General features: G+C 41.6%; 1 protein-coding gene across 1 annotated transcript in view; it reads right to left on the reverse strand.

The window, feature by feature from the left end:
* Positions 1–3693: 3693 nt before the first annotated feature.
* The window catches only part of ETNK1 (ethanolamine kinase 1), a 29394-nt gene continuing 20820 nt past the window's right edge, over positions 3694–12267 (reverse strand). Inside the window, exons 7-8 of the mRNA XM_039698229.1 lie at positions 11328–11401; positions 3694–10234 (exon numbers count right to left, since the gene is read on the reverse strand). Coding sequence (XP_039554163.1) covers positions 10162–10234; positions 11328–11401 — 147 coding nt within the window. The 3' untranslated portion in view covers positions 3694–10161. The remainder of the gene's footprint in view (positions 10235–11327; positions 11402–12267) is intronic.

Genomic DNA, 12267 nt, shown 5'->3' on the forward strand with positions numbered 1-12267 from the left:
ACACAAACATTACTATTCACATAGGTCAAGACCAGAGTAAAACGTTTTCTTGGTCTAGTGCATAAGATAGAGGAAATAGCTTTTCCTTGTGCAGAATTATTAGACACTATTTCATTAGTTTTCTTTGGTTCAGTCTGTTTCTGAAATCTTGCTTCTAGTCAGCAACTGCAGTGAGAGACTGCACCTTTTGGGTCGGACACAGAGTCACAGAACCATTAAGGTGGGAAAAGCCCTCCAAGACCACGGAGTTCCCTTTTGGCTGAGCACCTCCCTCTCAACTAAAGCACAAGTGCCTGGTAGAGTCACCTCTAGAGCACTTCCCAGGATGACGACTCCAGCACTTCCCTTGGCAGCCCATGCAGTGCCTGACAAGCCTTTGGTGAAGAAATCCTTCCTGCTGTCCAAGCTGAGCCTGTCCTGGCTCACCGAGGCCATTTGCTCCTGCCCTGAGGCTGGCTGCCTGGGAGGAGCTGCCAGTGCCTGGGACACAGCCCAAGGAAAAGCCTTTGTTCCCTGCACAGCTCTACCAGGCTGGCACCTGCACGGCAACGGAACTTGCAGAGGTGACCTAACACAGCTCTCTTCTATGCAGAAGAAGCATCAAGGAGCTCAAGAGAGTTTGGTGCAGATACAACACTGCCACTTGCTGATCACCAGAATTGCTAAATCTGGACAAGTGTGCTGGGACAGCTAGGAACCCGCTGCTCCTTCTGCAGCTTTGCAACACAACCTGTTGCAAAGGTTTAAGACCTGCCAGTAGACCTCTAGACATCATGTTCCCAAAGTTATTTTCAAGTTATACCTTCAAAGCTTCGCTGCATTCTGCGCTGTGTGAATTCAAGGCAGGGGAGCCCAGTGAATCCACATGCAGAGGCTGAATGAACACTGCAGCTCAGAGCAGCTTCAGAGTTCTCACACTGTCACCACAGCCCAGAGAACAGTGGAGCAGCAGCTGCTCACAAGCTCAAGCTCCAGCACAACTTCCAGAGAGTAGCTTAAGTATTTAAAAGGTCAAATAAAAGTTTTGTGTGTCTCCCCCTCTCCACAGTTTTTTCTTGTTACTTCACTGATAAAGTCTGGGGAGGACATGCTGCTGTTGTTATAGTGCAACAGGACTGGCAAAGCCCCACTTTAGAAAAGTGTAGGTTGTAGCATACATGACTAATGATTAATGATGCTCATTAAAAAATGAAGTTCTGATGAAATTCATTAATGCTTGGCTTGAGTCTTGCTAACAGTTATGCAACATTAAGAGCAAGGCAATTACAGATCTTGGCTGCAACTCATTGAGAGATAAAAGAATACCCTTTTTCCTGTTTAACTCAATGTATGACATGCTGCACTACAGAAAAGAGCTGTCCTGAAAAAGCTTCTCCAACAATGAGACACAGCCTGCAGCTCCATTGCCACCTGCGGGTAAGTGCTGGAGTCTGTCATCCTGCTTCAGTTCCCAGAGCACAGGGGGAAAAAAGCATCCACAGAAAAGAAGGATGAGAAGTAAAAGCCACGTTTCTACCTTGCCCTGGGGATGTGCTGAGCCCGAGCAGCAGCCTCAGCCAGAGCTGACTTACAAGATGGACCCTGGGCACTGTGGCTGACACCATCAGTATTGTTCAGCTAAAAATACATGACTGAGACGCTGATGCTGTCTGTTTAACACCAAACCAACTGCTTTGGAAACTTTCACATCACCTTGTGTCGTTATCTGTGAGAAATGCAGCATTCCAAGGACCTTTCCCAACTGACATGGACAGAGACTTGGCTGTAGAGTATTTTACAGGAAACCCTCCTAGCCAAGGCAAGGGCCCTGGCCAAGCCCTGCTCCCTGCTGGCTGGGAAGTGTGCCATCAGCTCCAGGAGTTTCTGTGATAAAATATAATCAAGCCACTTGGACTTGCTGATTTGGGCCTATAAACGCTGCTCCCACTTTTGGGGTGAATCTGGAGACCTCACCTCTGGGTGGAAGCACTGTGTAGGATTTTCCCAATTGCCAGGAAGGGTTCTGCAGGTCCTGGCTGTGAAATGGGGCTCCCCAGGCACTGTGGGCTCTGGATGATGGAGCATTTAGGCAATTGGTGATGTATCTATCTCTCTCAATCACCACCCTTTCTCTTGTACAGCAATGATGAGGTGCATTACCTTTCTTACTTTTGCTTGCTGCTAAAGCCAAGCATGTAGTGTTATTGAATTATCATTTCACTTTTGTGTTGCCTTAAAATTCACAGTAAAATAAGACCATTCTTTCCATTGGCATCCGTGTCCTTTAAACTGCCCCCATCAACTGGCAGAACACCTGGTCAGCCAGAAAATAGTTTCAAGTAGACATCACCTTTGGCCTCTCAGGTGAGGACTTTTACTTCAACAGTTTCATACATTGATCCTTTCACACTCCTGAGAATCTAGAAGCCAGATGAGCAACATAATTCTGAACAGCACAGCAAGAGACCGGGATAAGGGTAAACTGCCTATTGGTTCTAGGGAATATTAACAAAAAATGGGAAGGAAACATATATAGATATTATTGTATCTATTAACAACGTATTCATGTCAAATATATTAACCTATAATGCTACATACATCCTAAATAACCCAAATCAGCTTTGTATTGTTATTAAGATTAAATGTGCTATTTTGAATTCACTCAGGAAAACTCCTGGGAGTGCATACTTTATACAGCTGACATTTAAGTATCCTAGTTATCGGAGTCCACTACACATGCCATTGTTTTCCCTCCTATTTTATGTCTGTACTATGCTCTTTATCTAAAGAAGAATTATTAATAACTTACTCAGGACCTTATTTTCTGGGTTGGCCTCATAAAACCTCTTCATTACTTCCCATGGACAGCTTCCATCTCAGCCTGAGCTTACTCTGAATGCTCTAGCCAACCTGTCAATGAAGGATTTTTACTTAGGGAAGAAAAGAAAGATTCCAGGTTACCTTGGATTAACTCACCAGCACAGATCTCCTCTGCACTGCAACCACAACAGTGAGCAATGATTAGCCACAGCTTAGCCCTCCCTGTGGAGCTCTGAGGATTTGGGCAGTGGATGCCAGAGAAACACCCATCTCTGGGCTCCAAGCAGCAACTCAGGAGGGATAGTAACCCCAGCCACAGTCTATTTCCTATTAAATTGAAATCACATGAGGTTTGAAGGAATCCTAGATCATCCAGTTCCAATTCTCTGCCATGGGCAGGGACACTTTCCACCATCCCGGGTTGCTCAGAGCCCCATCCAGCCTGGCCTTGAGCACACTCCAGCTGATCCAGCCCAGTGCCACCAGCAATGGATACAGAGCTTATTTCAGGCATCGTGGATCAGCCTATAAAATGTTCCCCCAGAGGTGAAACAGCACTTATGAGGCATAAATTGAATTCCAGTGCAGCCCTGACTTTGCATGCTTTCCTCCTTTTCCTAGTGGCAGTGATGCCTCCTGACAGCCATGATCCATTCCTGTCTCCCACATTAAATTTCAGCAATGACCAAGCTTGTTTAACATGCAAAACTGTTAACAATTCACTTGGTGCAAGCAAAATTCTGGCTCAAAATATGTGTTTTTAGCTGCACTGTCAATCCCATGGAGAGGTATGCATTGGGCGTCTGCCACAACCCTTTAAGAACTCTTGACAATTCTGTACCAAGAGTTCTCAAACCTGGGGAAAGCAAAATCATCACAATATATACCAACAGCGCCATTAGAAACCAACTTTATTGTTGCAATTTCAAATTATTTACACAATATAAATCTCTTTGAAAGATACATTACTTCATTTAATCAGTGGTAGAAGGCCTTAGAATAGTTTCAATCACATTTAGCTCAAAAGAAATACAATTCACTCCAATGAATAAATGATGCACCTAAACACCACAACATACAAGAGGCATGGGGACTCCTTTGGGGATGACAGTGCTAGAGATGACAAAGGCTCTTTTATAAATTGAGCTCAGTTTACTCACAGGACACGAGTGGACTTGTGTTTAAAAGAACACTGAAAAATCCGCAGTAACAAAGAAAATGACACAAAATGGAATATATTCCTCATGTGCTGTGGCCCTGTGTCTGCAAGTGTTCAGGGGGTTTTAGTGAAGAGGCTCAGAACCAACGGCCCTGACTTGAAGCCACACCTCAAAGACTGGGTACATTCTCCCTGCTGAGACTATCCAAAGCACTTGTGTACAAAGCAGCAGCATTAACTACCACACTGTGATACAAAATGGTAAATGGAAATCTGCTACAAAATAAAAGAACTTTCACACACTGAAGGCTGGACACTTATTTTCTGACAACACTTAGGAATTACTACTACCAAAAATTTAGAAACACATACTTTCTCTCCAGTTCATGCTGTATTTTATCCATTTTATATTATATTTTTCATGTTTCTCTTCCAAGGTCTCTTTCATTTGCATTTTGCATGGGTCTCTATGTGGGGAAAAAACCCAAAACCACTTAATAGAGGAAAAACACAGTTGCAATGCCACAAAAATAGGCTGGTGCAGCACCTGAAGTTATGTCAGCATTTAGCATCAAAGTTGGCTTGCTAGATTTCAAGTAACTTGTTTTCCTTTCCTTTTCATTTCCATGAAGTTTCCCTCTGTGTCATCTCTCAATAAACACCAAATCAAAGACATTGGGGAAGTCCATGAACTGAATTCCACAGCACAGGGAAACTGTGATAGCAGCTTGACAACTTCAGAAGGCTGCAGAAAGAGAGTGTGAAAGCCTGAACCAAAAATTTGGTCATCTGGTCAAGTCTGGCCATCTAAGGTCCCAGTGGTCTTCAGGGCCATGCCAGTCAAGTTTTCTGACATTTCCCAATAGCAATAAAACCCTTCATGAAAGAATTCTGTGCAGAGCAACATCCACACTATTAAATACACAGAAAAGCCCAAATCACAATGCATTGCAAACTAATCAGCTACAAAGGTGCTTCCTTTTTTTAGAAATTATTTTTTGAACAGTTTCTTCCCTCTCTCCCCAGGTTGACTGGTTTCTAATTACATAATCTCTGCAGATCAGACCAACTGTAAAAGTCACTTAAAAAGAAAAAAAAGTTTTACAAAAACAATGCCTTATCCAGTGTCTCAGCACTTCACTTGGATGGAGCACCTCCTTACAACCAGCCTGTGCAAACACTTCAGACATTTTCCTTCCCACTGAAGGTCTCTAAGCCACAAAGTCTGGTTCAATCCAACACATTCCGTCTGGAATGGTGTGATTTCTCACTGCTGAGAGCCCCTGTGTCTGGTTAACAGAACATCCACCCTGCACAAGCTCAAAGGTCTTGGTTTTTCCTATCTTTCACAGCTATTGAAAACAATTAGTTTGCCACTCACAGTCATAGAGGGAGGAAAAATCATCTGCAAGACTGCTCCACATCAGCCTTGCATTTCCCTTAAGGTCTGAAAAAATGCTTTCTGCTCCACTGCCATGACTACAGCCTGCTGGGTGTGGAAGATGACAGTAGACAGTTGCCAAGTGCAGCAGTTTAGCAATCTTAACACACAACAAATAACAAAAAAACATGAAAACAAGCAACATACAAGCACCCAATACACAGACACATGTGACATGCTCAACCTGCTCTGCTAACTAGAACAAGAGACCACAGCGTCACTGCGGTTTGGAACAAAGTTTTAGCACATCCCTCCTCCTGACTAGCACTTCTTGGATAAACTCACTTCCCAGGACCTTTGTAACCTCAAGTGTCACACAGGTAAGGCTGAGAGGTTGTAAAAACTGCATCAAGGTCAATTTGTCAGATGGAGATCAAGATTTGCAAACCAGAATTTTCCAGCCGAGGTATTCAACACACCAGTGAGAAGAATAAACTGAGAGCTTGAAGGACACCATGGAGTTCACAACAGACGATGAAAGGCAACAGTGATGAAACACAGGGAAAAAACTAACCTTTGTTATGTCTGTGTTTCCAAGGTTAAAGGCCTCTTCAGAAAGGGACTTCTTACACAAAAAAAAATTCTGATGAGAAGTCATGCACTGACCAAGCAGAATGTAATTTTAGTCCAAAAGGAAATAGTGATAAGCCAAGTATGGGAAAGAAGATTTAGATTCATGTTTACAGTAAAAGAAATAGGATTGTGGGCACAAGGTGGAGGGGGAAGGAATCACACATAGGGAAAATATCTCAGCTATAAGTTTTAAATACTCTAAAGGGGTACAATAGTTCTAGAGTTGAGGTAATTAATTCACAGACCTCTATGAGTGATTTGGGCATTCAGTATAAGCACTTACAAGTTAGCAACTAATCCTATTAGAAGGCTATATCCACCAAAAGCATTTGAGGGACTATCACAGCTACCTCAAGCAGTGTCCCCATGGGAGCACACACTTCAGGAGTGCTTCAATCCAACACGCTCAGTTTAGAAGTCAACAGCATTCAAGAATGTATAGGAAATGTTTGGAAGTTTAAAGAAACAACTTTAACAGCTTTCCCTATCCCACTGGTACTGCATATACCTCGGACACATGGTTTGCCCTATTATTAGAACAGATCTTCTCTTAATCTAAGTACTGTATAAATCTCTTTATTCCCAGAATCATTCCCAAGAGCAAGATTTCAAAAAAGCTAATGGGGGAAAAAAGACACTGGGTGTCCAAGGCTATAATTGGATATCTTAACAAGAAAGTATTATGCTGCGTTATAAATCAATTTAACAAAAGAAGTCTGCACACAGAGTTAGATTTCTTCTTTACAACAAGATTTCTACAAAATAGGAGAGAATACAATGCAATACACAAGTCCATAAATGCAAGATAGAGTACAATTCACACTAATTTACAAATGGTTATTTACACTGTTGTATATACACGTACAGTCAGACCTGGTTAATGCAAATTTCACGTCCTTTTAAAAAGCAAATCAACAAATGTCAATGAAGGTATTTAAAATTATGTGACAGGAGACTAGTGACCGTTCAGAAACCTTTAGTGCTTGAGTGACCTAAGAAATTAGGTCTGGATTAGCCAGATCTGACTGCAGAAATGAGAAGGAAAAAAAATCACACTATTCTGCTTTACAAAAGCAACCAGGCCACTACAGTCTATTGACTTGATGCTATTTCTGCAAGAATGCCCAGATTAATGATCCTCTTTATATTTACAATATAGCTTTAACTACAGCAAGAATTATTAATTTTGGCATTCATGCCCTTAGCTTAACAAAGGCAACAGAGTATCTTCTTGGCAAGTCACAGTCAAAACTACTACAGGATGTTTCTAGAGCTCAGTCATTTTTTTGTCCTCCTTCCAATATGTTCATGTTGCTATTACAGAGACCAAGATAAATTAAGTGAAACAATTACATGTTTTCTAGTACCTAACTTACATTCAGAATGTCCTGTATTCACAGTTTCAAGCTACCTTACCATCTGCAATGCAAATTACTACTTCCAACTGAATGCACCTGTAGATATTCCTCAGGAAATGAGGATATCCAAGTGCTACTAGCTCAAACGGATGTGGAACAAGGCTCAAGGCAACTGGCATTTCATTTTGGGAGATGCTTTACAGTATTTCCTCAGAGTGATCACAAATGGATTTAACCTGCACTTCTCTTGAGAGAAAGCAGATTCAGAGCAGTGCTGAAGTGAATTCCAACGTGCAAACTTAAAGCCTTGACCAGTACTGCAAAGTCAACCACTGCAACCTGTGATGGTCCTTGTGCTCCTTCAAAGTGGCTCAGGAAAAGCTTGGGCTATTTGCTACCTGCCTCAAAGTGCTTTCACAGGATTCACTGCACAAGGATGAGACTGAGCTGCACTCAGGAAAAGCTTTGGTTCTGCGGAAGCAAACTTCCACTCCTGCAGTTATTGCTACTTGAGCTATACAAACAAAATACTACTGACAAAAATTACAGTAACTCCAAACCTAAGTAGTACTGGTACCTGAAAAGGGAATGTGTTTTGCCAGCCATTGGGAAACTTGGGATCTGTCAGCTGTTGGATTTCCCAAGACCAAATGAACTTCACAGCCTTCTTTCAAAGTATTTCATAAATACAAAGCAACACTGTCAGAAATAAAGCTGCTGCTTGGAAGAAAATAGCAACAAAGAGTTTAAAAATCTTCAGCAATCTTAGTTCCAAGGACATCTTGCTGAACTTAAAGGAAATACAAGACAGCAGGGTATTATTCATCAAATGTCAATAAAGTCCATAGGGAGAAAGTACAGAAGATTAAGGACTTCAGTGCCTTCATGAGCTCTAGCAACATCCTTGATAACTGCTACAAAGTAAATTATAAATGTCTATTTAAGCTATTTGTTTCAAATCAAAAGAGAGTTTGTCCAGTATAGTAGCCTCCAGCTAACAAAAACGGTTACCTCATTTCAAGTTACAAAAAAATCCCAGCTCTCCCATTTGTATAAAGATTTTTAAGGTTTTGACTGAATAAAAACAAAATGAAAACATTCATAGATTAATATAAACAAGAGGAAAAACAAATCCTAAATGGTGCTTTTGTAAAACAAGAGAATACCATAGGAAATGGTCTTTATTGGTGAAGATTTTTCATTCACATGAGTTGTCTTTGTCCTGAATCACAAGCTTTTGTAAAGCACACGTGTATGTACATGTGTACATGCTATACACACATACACACACTGCCAGGTGCCATAAAGCAATTTTGAATAAATATCTTTGCTGGAGTCTGTACAACAGACTCCCCAGCTAAGTTTGTGTTTGCACGTGCTCGTGCACATGCACAGACTTTGTACACGTGGGCACTTATGTGACCAAAGTGCAAAGTTTGTCAGAGTATCATCAGAGTCGAGCTCATGCCTGCCCCAAACCGCATTGCTGGGCTTGAGCTTTCTGCTGTGGGTTCCTTCCCATCTCCTGCCCCAACCCCACCCTCCCTTTCACAGTTAAAGCCTCTTTTCCACACAAACTTATGCATTGCTCCAGTAGGTAAACATTTTGTTTTCAGTTAACATTTTGTAATCCAGACCACTCTTGGTATAATAGCTTTAAGAAATAAAGTGTGAGATGATCAAAGCCTCACTTCCAAAGTCATACACTTTTCCACACTCTCCTTCAAACTGGAGGCTTTGAAAAGCAATTTGCTGACAGAAAAAAAAAAAAAGAACCACCAGACATACCAGAATTTGCACAACTACAGGACCAGGCATTTAAGACTCAAGAGTCCAAGGTTAGAAGAGGACAAAGCAGAAAGTTGTCTTCGATACAGGAGCTATGAGCCTGTGTCTTGCTCCCCAGTGCCACAGGACCTCTGCTCTCCTATCTCAGGTCCAACAGTCCATTCTGCCACTGGAGCACAACAGATACAGACACCAGAACGGTGTTCAAATCCAGAATCAAGATGCAAAATGGAAGAGATTTGGAATAGTGGTCTTTTGATTCTAAGAGTACAGGTAATAAACAAGCAGCTTTCCCAGGGAAGTTGGGGATGGCAGGCCCATCACCAGCAGTTGGTACAATATCCTCAGAGAATCTTGTGGTCACAGAACTTGAACATTTCTACAGCCCAATCCAGATGAAAAAAAATCAAAATGTTATTTATCCTTTCAACAAGCTGCTTGATTCTTGTGCAAAAGAAAAGTACCATTGTATGGAAAGCTACCTTTAAAAAAAGGGGTGGAGGGAGAAACAAAGATCATCCTAACCCTTCTCCCTAGCTATACCACACTAGAGATCTCACAAGTCTACTGTCACTCCTTTTGCTCGTAGGCCTCTAAAAGAACAACTGTCTCTGACATGTCTTCTTCAGCATAAGTGAATGCAACTTCAATAAATTAAGTTGTTGAACAAATCCTTTGGAACAACTTCACTGTCTGCACCCAACTTTAACAGAAACTGATGAAAGCAGCAACGGAATCATGTTAAACATATAATAAATAATTCACGTACAACATATGTTAAATTACAAAGAAGGATTAAATTGCCATTTCTACAACTTTTTATAGATTTAGCAAGTTTCTAATCCGTTTTATATCAACAGCAGTACGTATGTTCTTCATAATAAATTTAACATTGAAGGACTGTCTAGAGGCATTATTTATAAAGCAAGAACCACCAAGTGAGCATTACAGCACTTCAACAAATGTTTAGCTTTTTTTCCAGTATCTGTTCTCAGAAAAGTTTCAGGGGTTGTCCATCCACTTGGTAAGAGTCCTCCTCTTCATTACTCAGGAAGGGTTAACGTCATGACCTCCAGTTTCATTTTGAAATACTGGTTAAACCGAACAATTGCATACCTGGTCAAAGGGAGAGAGACATTCCAGGTTAGAACAGCTAACTCTTCACATGACAACAGCCATGCTAAGTAGGACTAGTCAAAATTCCACCGACCCCAGCACCCTGTTTTCACAACTGACTCTTAGCAGCTGCCAAAGGAAGAAATCAGGAACAGAGCAATGACATTATAGAACTTCTTCTCTACCACCCCCCAATCCCAGCTTGCAAACGAGATGCTGCTCCAGGATTATCAAGGGTAGTGGTGTAGTGTTTAACTGTTCTTAATGGACTGTCCAACAAGCGCAATGCCAGAGGAATGTGATCCTGGCGATTAGAACGCTGACAGGTTTTGGGGTTATGGTCACTGGTGCTGCCGCTCCCTCTCGCGGTGGCTGCCAGGCACTGCGGCCTGAGACAACCAGAACGCACATTGTCACCTTTGTCCTTACTCACAAAAACGGCATTACACAGCCCAGAAAAACGGCCTCTGCAAAAATCCTCAAGTGGGACCTTCTGCCAGGTAAAATGATCAATTGTATCACTTTTCTGGTCCCCAATGGAGAAATTAATTCCTCTGCTTGTTGCCATGAAAGACCATTTTAAAAAGGCCAAAGATGCAGGTATCTACCTGAAACAGAACTTAATATTCATTGGCGGTACAAAGACTCTTTAAAACAAGAACAGCAACTTCCAGGATCAACACTCCATGCAGTAGGTAATCAAGCTCTTTTGTACTGTATCTTTGACTCTCACTGTTGGACATGCAGGTCTTGCACCTGACAGCACACCTCACTGACCAACTTGCCTTTTATGCCTTTGTCTCCCCAGCAGAAAACACTTGATTCCCAAAAACATTATGTTTCTTGCCTTGTAAACCATGTGTTTTAGCCCAGGGGCACACAATTTAGAGAACTTTCCGCAACAAAAAACACTGACAGACAGCTTTTACTGCCTTGTTTTCCCTTAAAAATGAAAGGTTTTATCGTATGATCACAGAGGTCAGGTGTTTTGCTCAGATCACAGTTTCTGATAGCTGGGGTGTTGGACTAAATGGCACCACAAGCCCCTTCCAGCCTCTAGCATTTCATGATTGTACACAGCAAGCACACTTACCCTAGAAAATCAAAATCAATGGTGGAGTATTTGGCTTGAATCAGAGCCCACAATCCCCAAAAGAAGTGCGAAGCCTGAAAGAAAAAAAAATTAGCAGCAAAAAATTAACCTTATCTTAAATCTAACACACAAACATATTCTCAGAGACAAAACTTCATCTGTAAGAGAACACTCAAACCCCAATCTTTTTGTAAAGTCATTTGATCTCTCTACCAAAGAGATTTATAAGCAGTATTACAGAATAAATTACTCACAAGCAGACAAGGAAATCCATTGGAGTCTAGCTCCCTCCCCATGTTGAAAGCAGCAATGGATTGCTGCTTTTCAAGAGAAACAATGTTCCATTTACAAACTGTAACCTATTAAGTAGCTTGTTGTATGACTATATACACCATGCTCAAAAAATGCACAGAAATGTAACCACCACCTCTACTGCTGTAGATTTCTATTATTCCACATTTATTGAACTCCAGGGCAAACAGGAAATTCCTTTTGAATTTTCAATTACACCCTTAGACTGTATAATTACACTCACTTTTCCAGCCACTGCTGGCTTGGACAAAGGGAGATGTAATGCTTTAAGAAAAGCTCTAATTCATCAGCATTTACACAAATTTCTCATCTGTTCCAGACTTACTTCCATTAGGAGTAGAGAGAAGTAGCCTGGAGGCCTCTGTTCATGTTCAGATTCCAAGTATGGATCATATTAATGGTATGATGTCAATACACTTCAACATGAACATGTGATGGCCAGAAGCTTGACAGTGTCCCTGTGGAAGACACTTCTGGACAGACTTTGAACTTCAGTAAGTGATGGCTCACATGAATTACCTAAATGGCTTCCTGAAGCTTGCATGGAACACTTGACCAGGAACTGAGTGGACATCCACGGACACACCTGAAAACACCTCAAAACAGCAACTGATGTGTGCCCACGTGA

This window comes from Passer montanus, unplaced genomic scaffold (assembly GCF_014805655.1).
Source record: "Passer montanus isolate IOZ18808 unplaced genomic scaffold, ASM1480565v1 scaffold122, whole genome shotgun sequence".
In the NCBI taxonomy this organism is placed as follows: Eukaryota; Metazoa; Chordata; class Aves; order Passeriformes; family Passeridae; genus Passer; species Passer montanus.